The 18,694-nt window shown below is 46.3% G+C and overlaps 3 protein-coding genes across 9 annotated transcripts in view; 1 reads left to right on the top strand and 2 right to left on the bottom strand.

The window, feature by feature from the left end:
- Nucleotides 1–476: 476 nt before the first annotated feature.
- LOC144126329 (uncharacterized) lies at nucleotides 477–1,601 on the bottom strand. The gene is made up of 2 exons (XM_077660404.1): nucleotides 891–1,601; nucleotides 477–860 (listed from the first exon to the last, which is right to left on the bottom strand). Exons 1-2 carry the CDS (start codon nucleotides 1,077–1,079, stop codon nucleotides 552–554), a joined length of 498 nt encoding a protein of 165 aa, XP_077516530.1. The 5' UTR covers nucleotides 1,080–1,601; the 3' UTR covers nucleotides 477–551.
- Nucleotides 1,602–5,231: 3,630 nt separating this feature from the next.
- Nucleotides 5,232–18,694, top strand: part of Gcat (Glycine C-acetyltransferase) — a 101,075-nt gene continuing 87,612 nt past the window's right edge. The window contains exons 1-2 of one of the 7 annotated variants that reach the window (XM_077657217.1): nucleotides 5,232–6,054; nucleotides 11,788–11,990. In XM_077657217.1, coding sequence (XP_077513343.1) covers nucleotides 5,958–6,054; nucleotides 11,788–11,990 — 300 coding nt within the window. In that variant the 5' untranslated portion in view covers nucleotides 5,232–5,957. Of the gene's footprint in view, nucleotides 6,088–6,950; nucleotides 7,092–11,787; nucleotides 11,991–18,694 lie in introns of those variants that run through there. The other 6 variants (XM_077657213.1, XM_077657212.1, XM_077657218.1 and 3 more) reach the window with 6 other exon arrangements.
- LOC144124496 (uncharacterized) lies at nucleotides 12,315–15,547 on the bottom strand. The gene has a single exon (XM_077657201.1). The coding sequence runs from the start codon at nucleotides 15,424–15,426 to the stop codon at nucleotides 12,838–12,840; it is 2,589 nt and encodes an 862-aa protein (XP_077513327.1). The 5' UTR covers nucleotides 15,427–15,547; the 3' UTR covers nucleotides 12,315–12,837.

The raw sequence follows: 18,694 nt of genomic DNA, 5'->3' as shown, positions 1-18,694 counted from the left end.
ATAATTAAGTCTGCCACACATGCGAAACAGGATAACATATATCACTTGATGCATCCATTAAACGATCAAGAACCTACTGATATACAAAAATTGTGAACACTTAGAAGCCTCTTTTCTTCATGTAACTTATAACAAAAAATCACTGTTATTTTAAAAGCAGAATTCACGCAAAGAGTGGAAAGAAAAAATGAAAACCCAAATCAAATTTTTCATTTTAGCCTTGAGAACTGCAAAGCCGCTGATCGCTTAATCAAAATCGGTGCTTTTTGCCAGTTGACTTTCAATCGATATGTAATAATGAAAAAACTGCAGCGGTGGCCAAGTGGTTGAGTATCCGCCTTGCATGCGGGAGGTGCGGGGTTCGATTCCCAGTGCCGCCGGGTACCCACCGGTGATACAATGGGTACAAGCTTTCGCCTGCTCTTGTGCTTGGCTTCTTTAGGGTGAAATGCTTGGGAAATGGGTCTTTGTCCCCACCTTGAGAAATGGAAAATACCTTGTGTCATGGCGTTCTTTGGCCGTAGATGCCCTTGCGCCATAAAAATACATATTCACCATGTAATAATGAAAGATCTGAAAGCCTTAGACTGACCCATTGTTGATCTCAAGTAGTTTTTCATTAGTTTCCGCTTCGAAAAGCTCCTGTCACACGATGCCAAAGAGACACATATCGTGAGAAATAGCTGCAGTCCTAATGAAAGGGTGGGGAGGGAGCCTACAATATCCCACTCCATAATGAATGTTAAGAAGTCCAATGCCGCCAAAATGTTGGCACCTTCGAGGCCAATGCCGGCTGCTTTGAGGTGCCTCCTCATTCTACTAGAAATTTCGATAAAAAGTGTGCTGTTAGACAGCTCAAATTAGAATGCTGTCAGTTCCGAAATAGAAACGTTGAGCTCCTCCTCAGTTGAATAAAGAAGGCTTTTCGCTTCAAGAGGTTCAAACAAAGATGCCAGTTCTAAAATAACTTTTGATCTCATGCAGAGCTCAGCATAAAATCTATCAATGCACTCCAGCATCACCCTCTCATTTTCTTCCTGCAGTGAAAGTCCAGAATCTCTTGCTTGTTCATCTGACATTCTCTTCTTTAACCTAGGGCGTCTCTCAGCTGCAATTCTGAGTTCATTTGATTTTATAAGCGCCTGCTCAATAGCATCATTCACAAGGTGACCACGTTCCGCTTTGAGGCAAAGCTTTAGGGCCTCCAACTATGCCACCGCTTTGTCAAGGGATAGTTCTTTTGTCTGCAAATGCAGGTACGCAATGCCTTATGACCTTGCATACGCAATGTCTTATGACATTGACCGTACCAGAAGCTTGGAAGAATGCAAACTTTATCTTAATTCATAAGAAAGGAGACGCCAAGGGCTTGAAAAATTGCAGACTGATCAGCTTACTAGCCATTGCCTACAAGGTATTTACTAAGGTAATCGCTAATAGAGTCAGGGCAACTTTAGACGTTTAATAAACCAAATGATCAGGCAGGCTTTCGCAAAGGATACTCCACAATAGATCATATTCACACTATCAATCCGATGACAAAGAAATGCGCAGTATATAAGCAATCCCTATATATAGCGTGGTCAAACATAATTCCACTTTTAGACTGACGTGGGAGAACACAGGGGCGACACAAACACTGGTGCGCACCAGTGTTTGCGTCGTCCCTGTGTTCTCCTACGTCACTCTAAATGCGCAGTTATGTTTGACCATGTTAACTACCAACTAGCCCAATTTGGAACCCTATATATAGCCTTTATTGATTACGAGAAAGCATTTGACTCAGTGGAAACCTTGGCAGTCATGCAGGCATGCGGTATCAGGGTGTAGAAGAGGCTTATGTGAAAATACTGGAAGATATATATAGAAACTGCACAGCTACCATAGTCCTCCATAAAGTCAGCAATAAAATTTCAACAAGGAAGGGCGTTGGGCAGGGAGACATGTTCTCACCAATAATATTCACCATGTGTTTATAGGAGGTATTCCGAGGCCTCAATTGAACAGTTGGGAATAAGAGTTACTGCAGAATACCTAAAGAACCTGTGATTCGCTGATGACATTGCCTTGCTGAGTCACTCAGGAGGTGAACTGCAAAGCATGATCAATGAGTTAAACAGGCAGAGCAGAACGATGGGTCAAAAAATTAACATGCAGAAAACCAAAGTAATGTTCAACAGTCTAGCAAGGGAACAACAGTTCACAATTGGCAGCGAGGGGCTGGAAGTGATAAAGGTCTACTTAGGGCAGGTAGTGACAGCTGATCCAGATCATGAGAGGGAAATAATGAGAACGATAAGAATGGGGTGGAGCGCATATATATGGCAGGTTCTCTCAGATCATGAATGGCAGTTTACCAATATCCTTCAAGAGAAAAGTCTACAACAGCTATATCTTACTGGGACTCACCTACGGGGCAGAAACATGGAGGCTAACGAAAAGGGTTCAGCTTAAGTTAAGGACAGCGCAGCGAGCTATGGAAAGAAAAATGATAGGTGTAACTTTAAGAGACCAAAAGCGGGCAGAATGGGTGAGGGTTCAAATGCGGGTTAATGACATCCTAGTCGAAATCAAGAGGAAGAAATGGGCTTGGGCAGGGCATGTGATGCGAAGGCAAAATAACTGCTGGCCCTTAAGGGTAACGGAGTGGATTCCAAGAGAAAGTAAGCATAGCAAGGGGCGGCAGAAGGTGGGCGGATGAGGTTAAGAAGTTTGCAGGCAAAGAGTGGATGCAGCTGACAAAGGACGGGGTTAATTGGAGAGACGTGGGAGAGGCCCTACAGTGGGTGTAGTCAGGCTGATGATGATGACAGTTATGCAGCATTGACTTTGTTAAGTACTGCACACCACAGATGCAATTAACATAGAAAAGTAAACTTACACACAGCTACTGCAATGCATTGCGCTGCTCCCCTTGTGTCCACATTTTCCTGCAACTCACATAGGGCTTCCATGGCTGCTGCCAATTCATCATAAATAGTCCTCAGACTTTACTGCAGCGTAATGGGCACTGTGGCATGTTGCTGACAGCCTTTTCAGAGCCACTCCAGTGTGGCTGATCAATAAGTCCCATCGGTGACGATGAGTCGACATCACGAAGAAAGAGAAGAGTGCCTCAATAGATCCAAAAAATTTCACGCAAGATGAATTCTGAGCAAAGGAATATTGTGACCACATAGGTTAAGAGAATGATCTATGCAGCCATTGAAGATAGCTTTTTTATTTTCTCTTTATTAATGGCTTATATGCCTCCTTGGGTACCAGCCACATTGGCACCTTTGTCGTAGCCGTGTGAACGTCACATTCTAGGCATTGTAGTATTGCCGAAACTAGATCAGAAGCTTTTTTCCCATTTAGTAGAATAAATCACAAGAATACCTCTTTCACTGATTAGAGCAGAAAGTTTGGAGAGTTAGTTGAAATGGTAGTCAACAGTGCAAGGAAAGACGAAGGATAATTAGGCACTACAAGGATGAGAGCTACACCCTCCACCTCCACCTCCCTGTTTTCTATTTTGATGTACTACCTGATCACTTCCGCCATATGGCCGCAATGAGATATGTATGGTTTGTTGTCAAACATGATCCCGTAGTACTGAGCGGATTTGATCTCCAAAACAACCTTCTCTTTCACATGTCTTGCGAGCCCGCCAATGAATTCTTTTTTTGTTACTGGGGAAAGATAAGAGACGAGTAGCCCTTTTATTTTGTCTGTGGTCTCTTTCATAAGCACTGGATCATGTTTAGAAAGACTTTCAACCATTTCCAAGAAGTTTCCTTTGTTCACTGCCGTTTTATCTTCCTTGTGCCCGCAGAATGCCAGATTCTGATTTGAAAGAAACAGTGTAATATCAAGCAGTCAACGCAAGATATCCCTCCACTTCCTTTGCTCACTTTCCATTGAACGAATGCTTTCAGCGTCAATGGTTTTCTGCAGCCTCTACCTATAGTCTGTAATGTTTTCCACTGTTCCAGACAACGCAGGTTCTCCCCAGAACTTTCATCATCTTCAACTTTTGGGCTAAGGTTCCACCACGTCTGAAACCCACTCACAAATTCAGACGTCGCTTATGTAGCATGACTGGCAAACAGGCGGCAGCAAAAACAGTTCCAACTTCTCACTGACAGGCGAGTATAACATCCACGATTGCTAAATTTTCTGGCTATTAGGCATTGCTTTGTAAAACCAATCCTTGGGAAGCTGGCACAACCCTCCTTTGGCTTTCGTCCCTTAATTGTCTCGACACTGAGCCCAAGGGCCCCTAGCTCTTTGTTTTGAAAAGAAGCACTCCCCGTTTTCTTGATTTCAGTTCGACAACTACTTGTTAGTGGCATCTGCCAGAAAGAGACATTACGAAACATTATGGAACTTTCTTCCTGAATGTCACTTATATGATGCGTAGAGTGATCACTCAATGTCTCCCTAGCTTACTGCATTTTTTGCAGTTGTTCCTGATCTTTTGATTACACGGTGCTCTCAGAAGACTCGTCTTCAGCTCGAGAGCATCGAGTAGAGTCTTTAGATGAGCACGGTGCATCACTCGCTTCCTTTTTCACATGAAGCATGGACCCAGCTTGTTTTTCGATTTCCTTCCATTTTGTCTCATGTATTCCGCTTCTGAGCCCCACTTGGTCTTTTTAGTTTGCGCGCTCCTCCCGGCTGCAGCGTGAGTGAGCGCCTCTACAAAGTAATAAATTCAAAATGTTTTCCTACTCTACTCACAGAATCATGCCTTAAGTACACAGGAAACGGCCGAATGCATGCATATGTTCACTGCTAAATCGCTGAGCTATGGCTGCTCGTTAATATTTGCATTCATGGCTCTCAATTATTCTGTTGATATTTTTCACCCGGGTTTCTTGAGACTACTCGCGCACCCTATCTCAGACTTAATTACCCAGTCAATTCATGGTGGTGGCCCTTGGCGCTGAGTGCGTTGCAAGCAAGCGCAGGCGAAGTTCTAAGCTGCTATGATGCAACCACTGGTCGCGGTCTTCCACGAGGCGCTCGCAGATTTCCGCGACGATGAGAAACATATGTGCCCTGGAGCTGGGGTACGTGGGATTCCCCAGGCTCGATTTTTTTTTTTTCCAACGTATTCGGCAGTATTTCTCGTTTACCAAAGTCTTGTTCAGAGAGAGAAAAAGGTAAGAACCCAGTAGGTGAATACCCTACATTTCCTGTCAATTCCCCATTCTAAAGCTCCCGACCTTAAGGGCACCGTCCTACTTATCTTTGTCAGCGCCTTTCCATGCTTCCAGTCAGCTACAGGCACTCCGCGCCTTTTCAAATTGTGAGGCAGATGTGGCGGGGCCGCGGGCCAAGGATCAAGGAAGGCACAGGCGATAAATGGGCCCTTCGACGGGGAAAAGCTGCCTCGTTCTCGAGTTTTATCCGACTATAGCATGGACGCAGTTCCCGCATTGACTATTATTACGTTCGCGTGCCCGATCATTCACGCACGCATCTGCCGGTCCCGGGCCAACGTTATGACCATGGAGTAGAATCTAGCCTACAGCAGAATAACTCGTTCTATGTAATCCCACTCTACGTCTCAGGGCACCATGGCTTACCGCACCTTTTCCCGTTTTCACATCTCACTGCCCAGTTGCACCCCCCCATGAAGTACTACTTTTCATCATTACCGCGACATTTCCTCGCCCTTTCTCCCCATGTCGTCAGTAGCTCGCTAAGCGCAGCGCTGTCTGGCACACCTGCCGAACCGTCGGAAACCGCGCAAAGCTGTCGTCAGCTTGCGCAACCTGTTTGCGGGCGGCGTGAAGTACGTACACCTACTACCGGCGTTGCCGGCGTCGTAGCCGACTTGGTGACGTCGACGGGAGCGGCTTCGGCAGCTGCAACAGGTTGTCCTCCCGGGCGGTGCGGGGCCAGTCCATCTACTCTGCCGGCGCGATTCCAAGTTGCCGCCGTACAAGATAAGATAGCCCGGCGGAGACATGCTGTCTGTGGCCGTCCGACGAGGTTGGTGCGTGCCGTCGGCTTATCGCGTCGTCCCCGCACGCTGGGTCGGCAGCGTGCTTCTCTTTGCGAAAGGTACCCGGAAAGCGGCGGACCACCATCGCTTTGGTACGGCAGTGCTGTGCTTTTTGTGCGCGCTCTGTCTGTAGTAGCGCGCTAAATGAACACCCCTGCGCAGTCAGCTGAACTGAATTAGTGATTGCCCAGCCCTGTGAATTGCGTTTTGTTTTCCAGTGGGGGGCAATTGATATTTTTGTTAGGAATACCATGCTGTAGATAACGCAAAATTTTCTAGCCTTCCAGGTGGTTCTGTCAAAAGACAGGGTCGTGTTGTTAAAGGTCGTTATTTAAAGAAATGAGCACAATGCCTGATTGCTCATGCTTAATTGCAAAACAGTAAGCCAACAACAACACGCACTCATCCGAGATATGACAGGGCTACTGCAGAATGAGCACACAGGCATCAATCTTAAAAATGATTTTCTGCATTCGTTTCATATTCCTGGCTTCAGATGGCTCTATAGGTGGGCTATCACGAAGGGATGCAGCAGCCATTGTTGGCAAAATACAGTCCTGCACTAACCGAAACTGATTCCAAACTAGTTATGTTCACACATGTGGTGACAAGGGCCTAACTACTTCCTGAGTTGAGCTGTAGCTGTCATTGAAGGTGCAGAAAGGAAGTTTATGATGCATTCTTCAGCTGCCCTTAGACCACACGAGCTGCCCTGAAGGCAGCCCTCTCAGCGCAGAAACCTGAACCACTTCTCACCATTTCATGGTTCAGCGTGGGAGGAAAGGGTGTCTGTTATCTTAGTGCCTGCACAGCAGAAATCCGATGCCACCATCAGCAGGTTGGAGTGAGAGGGTTGGGATAGCAGAGGGCTATTCCAGAGCTTGCATGGAGGAAAAAAAAAGTTGCAGCACAATCAGGTCTGTGCACTTTGCAAAAGGGAGGAAGGCTTCAGTGCTCCTGGCTGCATGCCTCCGTCGTGTTGGGAAAAGCTGGTCATAAAGGTTCCAGTTGAGCCCATGAGTAGGTTGTTACTCCTCAGGCTTGTGCTGTGCACTGTGAACCAGGATGCATTTCATCATTTCTCCAATGACTGCAGGTTGTAACACTACTGATTACGCATGTGTCTTCAAAGCCCAAGTGTCTGCTACCACTGCCAGCAGTAACGGGAAGACTGTACTGCCTGCAGCAGGGTACAGACTTCAGTTGTTTCTGCAGCTGCTTGCCTTGATTGCGCATACTTTCCTTTTCCTCTGTTTGGTGTCTGGGTGCCATCCATTGCCTCTTTACTGATAGATTTCTCCTGTGGACATTATTCATTCATTTATTCATTTCATTTATTAATACTGTCAGCCCCAAAAGGGGCTTTAACAGGAGTGGAAAAGAAAACAGTCAAAGATAAACAGTAAAATTGGTTGCACAAAAACAGACACATATTGAAAAACACAGGTGTACAGCAGTTGATTGAAAATCGCCTCTAAGCACACACATGAAACATACAAAATGCATCACTTCAAAAACCAGGACAACAGCTCACTCCAAAAATAGCCCTACCTAGCTTTCTGGGTTAGTGCCGTACACAAACTTATCTAAATGCTGCAGGTATACAGTTAATGATGTAGACAAAACAGCTGAGTCTGGAAGGGAGTTCCAATCATTGCAGCTTCACGGAAAGTAACTAAACTTAAAATAATAATTTCATATGGTCAATGGGATGAACTTACTATGGTGATACCTTGATGTTTCATTGGTTTTGATTTTAAAGGAATCTAGTTTGTTTATTTTGAGAGAGTTGTTAATAATGAGGTGAGGGGCTTTCAGACTTTCATACCTGGTTCTGGCTTCTAGCATCGCTAGTTGAGCTTGTGTACACAGTTCCGCTGAAGAATGATTTGTGCTGTGTGCAGCTGTCGTCTTTAGAGAGTGAGGAATCAGATTGTGAGTGCTGGGATCAAGGTTGAGAGGGATTGCCAAAGTTGCTATTTTGTGCAAAGCTGCTTGGGGATTCTTTTCACTTGCATGTGGGGGAACTAGCCTATGAGTGGTGGCATATTCGCTGGGCAGAGGTTGCTTCTGGCAAGTTGCCTGTGTGATGAGGCTCAGACACTCGGTATGGAAACCTGATGTGCAAATGAGGTCTCTTGTCTAGGCCTCTTGATGCCTCTGTATTGTGGATGAATACACTGACAGGACGAAATGACTTCAGGTTTGTGCATAATAATGGTAATGATATCCAAGAAATAATACGCACTCGCACACAAAATTAAACTTTTGTTTGTTAAAGAAAAAGTTGCACTGTTATGTATGCTGTGACAGTTGCGAGGTAATGATATACTTTTATATTCGTCCACTGTAACGTTGTGCCTTGAAGAAATGCAAAAAAAAAAATAATATTAGCTGCTGGAGTAAAGGTACAGAAAGGTCCCATTTTAATAACAGTGGTCTTCCGGCCGTCAAAGTTAATGTCAGCTGGGACTAGTATTCAGTTTCTCAACTAAAATCTTGTTTTGCCATTGCAATTGTCGTGTTTGTGTTTTAGTTGATGTCGATAGAACACGTACCACAGTAGTAGCCTAGTGAGATGAGCCTTGTATGTAGGAGATGTGGGGTTCTGTCCCCAGTGCTACTGGGCACCCACTAGTGATACAGTAGGTACAGCTTTCCCCTGGCCTGGTGCTCAGCACAGGGGCAGGTGGCTGTCAAAATTTCGAACCTAGTTTGTCTGAAATAAAAATATCAATCATTCAAAATCAAAAACCGTGTCAAAATCGGGAGATCGAGCAGTTGTCAGTTTGTCATGCTGATTCGCACAGAACAAACTAGAAAAGTTTGCAAGTCACTGTCACTAGGGTTTTAACTGAAAACACTGCACCCTTTTGCATTTTTTCATTCTCCTAAATTTTTTAACCATGTGCAACATTAAATGAGTATTGATTTCTAATTATATGCGCAGGTGTAAAGTGAGACCAACGAGGTCACCTTTACGTGCGCTGTTCCCTCGGGCCAATTAACTGCTCCTTGTGCCCTCACTTTGTTGGCAATAAATGGAAGACATGCAGTGAATGTAAGGCCGCTATGATAAAATTAATTTTGTTCAGTTCTTTTCCATTCTTGTATCTATCTGGATGATGGATTCCAGCGACAGCAAGTGCACTAGGCATTTAAAAGGCAAAGGCGGGCTAGTTGGTGGTTAACAGGGGAGTGCATATTGCAGCCGTGCAAAACGACGAGGGACGAAGAGAAGGCGTCTTGGTGTCTTGTGCATTCTTCTCTTCGTCCCTCGTCGTTTTGCGCGGTTGCAATATGCACTCCCCTGCACTAGGCAATTGGAAGTGCAAAAATAATCAGAATGCTATGGAATTCAGGTGACACCATTACATCAACCCCTATCCCTTCGTGGATGCCGTAGTAACGCCAGCAGTTACAAAAGAGTTGTGTACAAAACTCTTGGCACTTTAAATTGTGCCCATTAGTCATGTATCATTGTATGCTTGATGGTGCTCTTTAATATATAGTGCCTTGTCTTTACATAAGCCCCTCTAGTCCAGGAAAACCATTTTTTAAAAATATGGGCTGGGCGCCGGATAAGAACTGTGCTGTCATACTCCTGCCAGTGTTCCACTGCAGCGTAGAAACCTCTTGTTTGCATGCTCCTTTTGAATTGCTGGTACCAGAAAAATCACAGGCGCACCTAGCAGCTCTTCTGTCTACTTAGCTTGCAGACATTTGTTTCATCTCATTTCGTTACCTTAATGACTCCTTCCGAGGTATTGTAGCGATGGGATTATATATTATAGGTGGTGATTACAATTTTTTAACTTGAGAAGGCACGTTGATGGGCAGGTGATAGCAGCAGTGGCATGAGGACGGCCGTTCCAGTCAATAGCTGTTCGAGGAAAAAGTGACCCAGCAAATGTAGCGGTTCTAGTGAGCGGTCGAGTAACTTGAAATGGATGTGGTGGAATACATGTCATGTATGGGGGATGAATGAGTGAACTATGAGGGAACCTTATGAAACAAGCAAAGGCTAGCGATGCGTGCTAAGGTTCAAAAGTGTGGACTGAAGTTTTGATACTGCTGCTCTGATATTGAAAGAGTAGTCAGAGCGTATGAATCTTGCAGCACGATTCTGTAAAGCTTCAAGGTTTGATGTGGATACCAGGTTGGAGATGCATATTCTAGCCTAGACCTGATGAGCTATTTATAGGTGAGTAATTTCATGTGCTGTGATGCATGTCATAAATAACATTTCAGAAATCCGAGAGATCCATTTCCTGATGTTTGTGATACAAGTGCACCAGCTTACGCCAAGGTATATATAAGATTGTACAAACACAATAGCAGAGTTGAAAACATCCATCTAACAGTGCTCCCAAAACATAATTTTACAACAAAACGTCTGACGGTGCTGGTGACCCACTCGGGCAGATGAGCAAACAACGCTGTTCCGAATGGTTTGCGGCACCGCTTCAGCGTGGTGTCAATTTTTTGAAAATCGCCATAGTGGGGTAACAAGAACATCAGCTACATTTGGCACTGTGGAGTTTGTGTGGATTTCTAAAGCAGCAAGCTGAGTTTTCAGATGCTAATCTAAATTTAGTTACTTGCAGAGAGAGATCAACAGCATACTAAAGAGGAGCTTGATTTGGCCTTGATTCGAGCTTGATTTCGAGATTATCCTGGGATTGGATGGTGGCAGGTGTGCCTCTGCACACACAGCTGACCTCATTCGCTGCTTCAGTTGTTTGCTCTTGGAGGATTACAGCACAGGGCTTGAAGCTGTCATTACGTGTATTAAAAGATGATGTAAGAGCTGCCGCAATGGCGCAGTGGTTATGGCACTCTGCTGCTGACCCGAAAGACGGTTGGATAGGCGAAATTCTAGAGGCCCGTGTACTGTGCGATCTCAGTGCACGTAAAGAACCCCAGGCGGTCGAAATTTCCGGAGCCCTTTTCTATGGCATCCCTCATAGCCTGAGTCACATTGGGACGTTAAACCCCCATGAACTATAAACCACAAAAGGACGATGTAAAAATTTTTTATTCACATATACCTTGTTTTGTTACCACCAAGGACGCATGAGAGAGCTGTGTGAAGGAACTAACAACTCGCTGATCTGTATGAGGACAGAAATAGAATCTTCCTTTAAATTTGTGCAAAAATGTGCGGTATTATTGTATTGTTGAGATGGGGAATTGTAATTTATAGGACACACTAGATTGTGCCGCTTTGCTATAGGTGAATAATGCCAAGCATTTCATTGACGAGTGGAACGTGACCCTGGCATGATGGCAGCTGTATTTCATGTGCTCCTTCTGGTGGAGATTGCAACTGCAGCATTTAATAGGAAGAAATTAATTTCCTATAGCTGTGACTGCATCAGTTTATGGCTCTTGCGAGTGTGCAATTGCCATCACCCTCCTATTGCTGTTTCAAGCGTGAACCCATTTACACAAAAGTAATGAAGTGTAGGATTGGGTATTTTGGCTGGCAGTTTTTAACCTTGTGGCGTCATGTCCTGTAGAAACATAATATATGCTTGGAAACATGACCCATTGTCTGGCCCCTTTTGTTGCGTCATTAGCCCTTCTGTGTGCTTCATTCCAGTCTGTAATTCTCATTCCCAGGCAGGTTGTGCAAGGGGGGGCTATTGCCTGTGTTCTCTAAGAGCAGAGGCAGCCAGTCATGGTGTCAGTCACCCTCTGTTTGTGTCATTGATCCTTCTGTATGCTTTGCACCAGCTCAAATTCTTTTGTCTAAAGCATGCTGTTGCTTATGTTCTCTCCGAGGCCAGGGGTGGCCAGGCATGGTGTGCGTGCGTCAAGCGGCTGGGCGTCCACACGGGCACTCCTACAAGAGCAGCTGGCAGGCATTCGGGAGGCCGGCACTTACAAGACAGAGCGGGTGCTCACCTCCCACCAGGCGGCTTCTGTGCATGTGGCTGGATGGGAACGGCCTGTGCTCAACCTCTGCGCAAACAACTACCTCGGACTCTCGGTGGGTGTCCTTTGGCCGTCTCCATAGTGCTGGCCACTGAAATGAAGTCTCATAATTTCACAAGTATATTTTGTCACTTGCCATTGAACACATAACATTACAGAGGGCGCTCTCTCTCAACCATCTTGCCTTTTTTTTTTTTGTCCCCCATTTTATGCTGGCACTCTCCAATTAATGCTTTTGCCGTTCTATTTTTTCATGTGTAATGCACAAATATGGCACAATGGAATCTCACTTTTGCATCCCCTGTATATGTGAAAAAAAAAAAAGTATGCCATGTGCATACTTTTTCCTTGGAAGTCATTAAGGGGGGAGGTGGGGATCGGAGTCAATTTCCTTATTTTTTGTAGTAGAGCAATGAAATTTGGCATGGCTATTGGAAAGTGTGCAGAATGACTAAATACAAAGTTTCATTGATATATCTTGAGTAGTTTTGATATTACAAATTTTTATTTGCACTCAACTTGCAGAAAGCCTGGCATGACAAAAAAACATGGTAGAAACCCACAGTTGCTTTTATGTTTTAGCAAAATGAATAGTTCATGCAGTGACATTCTCCAAATAATTTTATCACTCTTAATTTTTTTACACAGGACAACATATCCATGTCTGAAAAATGAGGTCGTTATCGACGCGCTAATTTAGCTAAGCAGTAAAAAAATGAGATAGTTATTAAAAAATATAGGAATGTCACTGCACAGAGAATTTACTAAGAAATACAACGCAATAAACCTCATGCAAATCCGACAAGGCATAGTTGTTCTATGCTTTCTGCAAGCAGGACAGTCGGCTCAAAACTCACTTCTGAGAAAACTGGCTCTAAAGTTGCACAGCCGCCACATGTTCTTCAGAATGCCCCAGGGCTGTAATACTTGGTGTCTTTGCTTGCAGGGGTCTTCTTATGCCTTTGCTCTTTCGTTTTTTCTGCACTGCATGCTTTTCTTTTTCTTTGTTTGTCCTTCTCCTGAGCTCTCTCAAGGGCAAGGCTACCGGGTTTGATGCCCACAGACTTGCATACTTCAGTGTAGGCACGCAAGTTACCAAAGTTGTAGCGTGCAACTGCTTCATGGACTGCAGTCTCCACTGCAAACAATGAAGCATGCTGATCTTTGGAAATCATTGACCAGATGACAGAATGTAAGCTTTCTGCAGCATTCTGCGTCTTGTTGCCCTTGCAACGCTCCAGCAGTTGCGGGTCAGACAGGCGTTGGTAGACAGGTAGCAATGCCTCTGCTACACGTCTTGGTAGCTTGTACTTATGAGGCGGTGGTGGCTCCATTTTGGCCTGTGCTGACCTATGTCTGCACCAACTGTCAGGGCCAGGTGGGCACAGCTCATGATGAGGCTCGTCATCTGTAGATGTCACATGGTACAATGTGGCCATCACGGCCCTTTGCATGTCACTGACTTCGGTGTTTCTGCGCAAGGCTAAACCATAGTAATTGGTCAGTTTTTTAATTAGGTCCTGCGTAAGTCCACCTTTCCCACCCAATGGCTCCCCTTTCTTTGCTCTTGCAACCAGTGTGCGGAGTGCAGTGCCCATCCTCTTCTGCACATGGTTTATGCAGTCCTCCTTAGTCAGGGGTATGAAGCCGTATACCTCATCTTTGCAGAGTGCAAGATATGTTCGGCTGTCACCATCACATATGACATTCGTGTAGCGAAGGCCATAGCTGCTGAAAGAACGCCTGAAAAGTATTAGTGCAGCTTCCACCTCCATCTGACCTGAGGCAACATCTGTGTTTTTCTGGCACTGATGCTGCTCAATCCAAGTGCCATAGCTAGGGTCACTCTCCGCTGGTTGCTGACAGCACCCTAGGCAGAAATTTGACAGTACGGTGCAATCCAGCACAAGCGCGGTATAAAATTCGATAATACATCCTACACCAATGTGAGAGCTGTGGCCTCGTGTAAGCCAAGTGCCATCATACACAACTGTTATGTTACTTGGGCTGGATGGTTGCATCTTGCTGTAGATGTCTTTGACAGCAAGTACAGCATCTGCAAAAATGTTTTGTGCAGCTTCCTCTGCTCCAGGTTTAAACAATTTTTTTAGGTGGCCCTGATAGGTTTTTTGATGCAGCCCACGATGTGAGACGTTCATTGTGGCCCAGAAGTCGTTCAGGGCAGTGGGCCCTTTTCCAATGGTCTTGATGGCTTGCATAGCTCTTATATTGACCTCAAAAGTCCTCCCTTCAGACTTCCTTTTTGATGACCAATGTGAAGCAATAGGGCCGCAAGCACCACAGGAAAGCACCAATTTTACTGCTAGGCCCAGTTTAGTCTCGTGCTTCAATGACAACCTCTTCTTAGAGCATTTTGGGCACAGTAAAGACCCTATTATCGAATTCATTACACTAGCTTGAATTAATGTGAATTCATCTTCATCTGGGGCCGATTCTTCCTCTGTCTGCCGCGCGAACCCGAACTTGCGCTCCGTTGACGACACCGCGCGAAGTGTAGCACGGACGCTGCACGCTTGCTCCTCAGCTGCTTCCAAGGTCACAAAACGTGGTTCCAGGTGCACCTGAACGGTGCGCTTCTGTTTTGGAAAAAGCTCGCTGTCATCCCGTTGAGCTGGCATCGCATCGTCACTCGCCGCCGCAAAAACGGAACTTTGCCCGGGCCGGTGCTGCACTGCGATGTCACGGCTTGTGGACGGCGCCGGGTCCCCAGATTCACTGCCGGTCATTGATTCTGAGGGCAGGTGCACCGTTCGAACGGTGCGCTTCTGCTTAGGGAAAACTTCACCGTCATCCCGTTGAGCTGGCATCGTATCGTCACTCGCCGCCGCAAAAACGGAACTGAGTCCGGGTCGGTACTGCACTGCGATGTCACGGCTTGAGGACGGCGCCGGGCCCACAGATTCACTGCCGGTCATTGATTCCGAGGGCAGGTGCACCGTTCGAACGGTGCACTTCTGCTTAGGGAAAACTTCACCGTCATCCCGTTGAGCAGGCATCGCATCGTCACTCGCCGCCGCAAAAACGGAACTGAGTCCGGGTCGGTACTGCACTGCGATGTCACGGCTTGAGGACGGCGCCGGGCCCACAGATTCACTGCCAGTCATTGATTCCGAGGGCAGGTGCACCGTTCGAACGGTGCGCTTCTGCTTAGGGAAAACTTCGCCGTCATCCCGTTGAACCGGCACCGCACCGCCACTCGCCGCCGCAAAAACGGAACTGAGTCCGGGTCGGTACTGCACTGCGATGTCATGGCTAGCGGACGGCGCCAGGCCCCCAGATTCACTGCTGGTCGCTGATTCCAAGGGCAGGCTTGCTTCCGACGACACATCGGCGTGACTGGATATCGGAGCGGACCTCCGTTCGTGCGGTTCAGTTGCTGCTGGCCGCTTCTGTTTTGGAATAGGAGGCTTGCGCTTACGCTTCCCGTAAGCATACTTCGTCCTGTACTTCTGGCCCGTGCGACGCTCCATCGCGGGCTCACGTACGAAACCACACGCAGCAGATGAGTTGACGAAAATGCAGAACGGACAGCACGAGTTGAATCGCAAACTATCGTTTTCGCGAAGCACGCGCGCAGCAGACAACCGGAGAAGTGGCATGCCTTTCGGCAGCCAATCGCAGGGCGCGCTGAGCACCACGTGACTGGCGCGGCCAATCAGCGCCTAGCTGCGACTTCGCGGGTGCCCTCGTATTTTTCACGTCTGTGCATTTATTTTTTATCGTAGACACGTGGTTCCACTGGGAGAAGAACCGCGGTGAAGCAAGCTTTCCAGTGACACCAAACTTGCCATAGGCGGCGGTGAAGGTGCGGCGGTATTGCGCTCTGAAATCGGCCGTTTTTGCGCGGATTTTGGCCAGTTCAGTTTTTTGCGACCCGCGGTCAGAAAAATATTTTTTAGGTACGCTTAGAGACTGTTTTCGGCGGAAATTTTTTTAGCTGTGATAGAAAAGGTAATGCAGAATCCGAATCTGCCATTTTCCAAAAATCGATTTTTTCCGCGATTTTCGCGATCTGATCCCCGCGTCCCCCCTTAAGTGGCAACTGACAGTGGCATATTTTGCCATGTTAGCTTATTCTATACTGCACTTTCATTCTTCGAACACACTCCTGTGAGTTTATGTAACTTGTATCTGCAGTACAAATAATCTGCCATAGATGACTGCATCTACAGTGGAAGCATTGAAAATGGGTCAATCCTGGAGTCACCTTGCCCATAAGTCATGTACAAGTGCAGAACAAACGGACAAAGAAGGATGGGACACCACGAGGCCCCTCCTTCGTCCCTGTTTGTTCTGCGCTTGTACATGACTGCAATGCGCCAACTAGCCCAAAGGTCTGTGCTCTTGCCCATAAGGCTGCAAACTTTTGTGGTGACAGTGGTTGCATTGACAGAAAGTCGGCAGTTTCCAAGTCGGGTGCCTACGCTGAACACAATGCAATGCACCAGTTAGAGGGCCTCCAGAGGACATGGCCAAAGCATCTGGATTGTTTGCATCAGTCTTCTTGTAATGCATGGCCTCTTGCTGTCAGTGGGGGTTTATGAAGGCGCTCTATCCACTGGTTGTTTCCCTGAAGCACGCAAGCTTCTCCAACATGCTGACTTGTGGGCTACGTTTCCTCATACGTGCTGCCATTCAAATTAGACAGCCCAGACGGGCTTACATTGAAGACAGTCCTCAAACAGCATGATAAACGAACTGTGCACAGCTGCTGACGACCAATACCGTGATCACACGCTGGTGGATGGCGGAGTCTGCCGGTGTGTGGTTCTCTTTTGTGTGCTTGCCATGGCTTTTGAGAACCGCTTTTTCAGGTAATGCTCTCTAGGCTGTCCAGTTTGAACTACTGTATTTGCGAAAAAATGTAGCATGTCGGGCTGCACGAGAGCTTACGTGATGCGGGAAACACCCAACGGATAGAGGAACTTTTTGGGTAGTCCGGCTTCACAACACAGGTTTATTGCGGCGTTTTACGAAGACTGCTTCGAAATGATATAGCATACTTTGTCACAATCTTCCTCAAAGCACTCGTCAACTGTTAACCAGCAGCCACCTCCATGAGCACTCTGTGAAACGGGAAAAATATTTCTGAAAGTTTTGTTTACATGTGTTTCAATGGGCTGCGCTCCCATTCCATACCCCCAGCCAGGAATCGCCCCCACGCGTTTGTAACGTGGCGTTTTAAAAATACAATGTATAGCCTTCAAAATGACGCTTTCATACTTTCATAATCTGGTCTAGTATGAACTCTGTTGTTCTTCATGAAAGGAAGACATCATAGGTGCACTGTGAAACCTGAAAACTGCTTTGAAAATTTTTGCTTCCCTGCATTCTTATGGGCGCTAAGCCTACTTTTTACCTTACCAAGTTTCCCCCAGTTGTTCCAGCTGGCAACAGCTGTGCCACTGCATCTTGTTTACGTCACAGGTCGGTGTTGGTCTAGTATATGCTTCCTGCATGACGCTACATTGCTTGTGAGCGCTTTGTAGTATGACTTCATGGTAGTCCAAGAAGCAACAATGAGTAGCCATCGCACATTGTAGTGCTGCCCCACAAGTGTTTTACATGCCCACGCTCAGTTTTGCAAACTTTACACAGCTTTGTTTGAATTGTTACTGCATGGTAATGTTGCTGGACTCTATTCATTATGTCTGTGGATGAGATTGAAAGGACAGGACCGGAGTGCACCAGCCTTTCTAGGCTGTTAAATATGTGTAGCCTAGAAAGCCGCCCTCATCCATGTGCACACCCTTTAAATGCAAACATTAAAAAAGATATGGTCTGCCCTGGTCTATTGAGCACCTTTTCTGTGGAAGGCCTCCTGTTATGTTCTTAATTGCTTGCGGTTTCTCAATGTTCTCAATTGCTTGCTCAATTGCTTGGGGTTTTAGTGCTCGCACACTAAAAATTCTGCTGAAAGCTGCATCCCCTCTTAAGTCATTCGCAAATCCCAACTGTGTTGACACCAGTGCTTACTCACTGTCGACTTGTAGCTTCCACATTAGCTGGAATAGGGCTGGCACCACTGGCTGGATGGCTCTGCTTTCGTGCGAGGCCTGCCGCTGGCAGTCTGGCTTCGTCAAGCACCTGACATTGCAGAAAAGTAGGAAATGTTTTTCAGTAGTCTTTGGCATGAGCCGCTGTTGCAGTATGAGCAGGCACCTTGAGCTTGTGTGAAAGGAAAAACAGTGCGTGTGTATACAACCTTTGTCCGTAAAGTTCCGAGACCGAGTCCATTAAAAAAAATGCATTTAACATTGAAATCATTTGTGCTGCACCCCTTCTGAATAGTCTCCCTTGAAGTCTATACACAGCTTCCAATGCTTCTTGAGGTCTTGGAAACAATTGGAAAATGCTTCTTTTAGCAGGGCTGTCAGCTCCTTTGTTGCGGCGTCTTGAATGGCCTCCACGCTCCCCATCCAGCAACCTTTTAGAGCTCTCTTCACACGAGGAAACAGGAAAAAATCTCATGGGGAGAGGCCAGGCGAATATGGCGGATGGGGAAGTACAGTAATGCTGTGCTTGGCGAGAAATTTTGTCACGCTGAGAGCAGTGCATGTGCTGCCTCGCATTATCGTGGAGAAGGCTCCATTGTCTAGATGCCTTTAAGTCAGGGCGACGGCGTCGCAGTGCATCACGCATGTGCTGGAGCATGCGGATATAAAGCCCTGATTCACCATCTGCCCTTGTGGGACGAACTCGTGGTGTATGACACCTCTGGCATCGAAAAATAACTAT

Source organism: Amblyomma americanum, chromosome 3 (genome assembly GCF_052857255.1).
Source record: "Amblyomma americanum isolate KBUSLIRL-KWMA chromosome 3, ASM5285725v1, whole genome shotgun sequence".
Taxonomy (NCBI): domain Eukaryota; kingdom Metazoa; phylum Arthropoda; class Arachnida; order Ixodida; family Ixodidae; genus Amblyomma; species Amblyomma americanum.
This window is presented reverse-complemented; position numbering and strand designations above follow the sequence as displayed.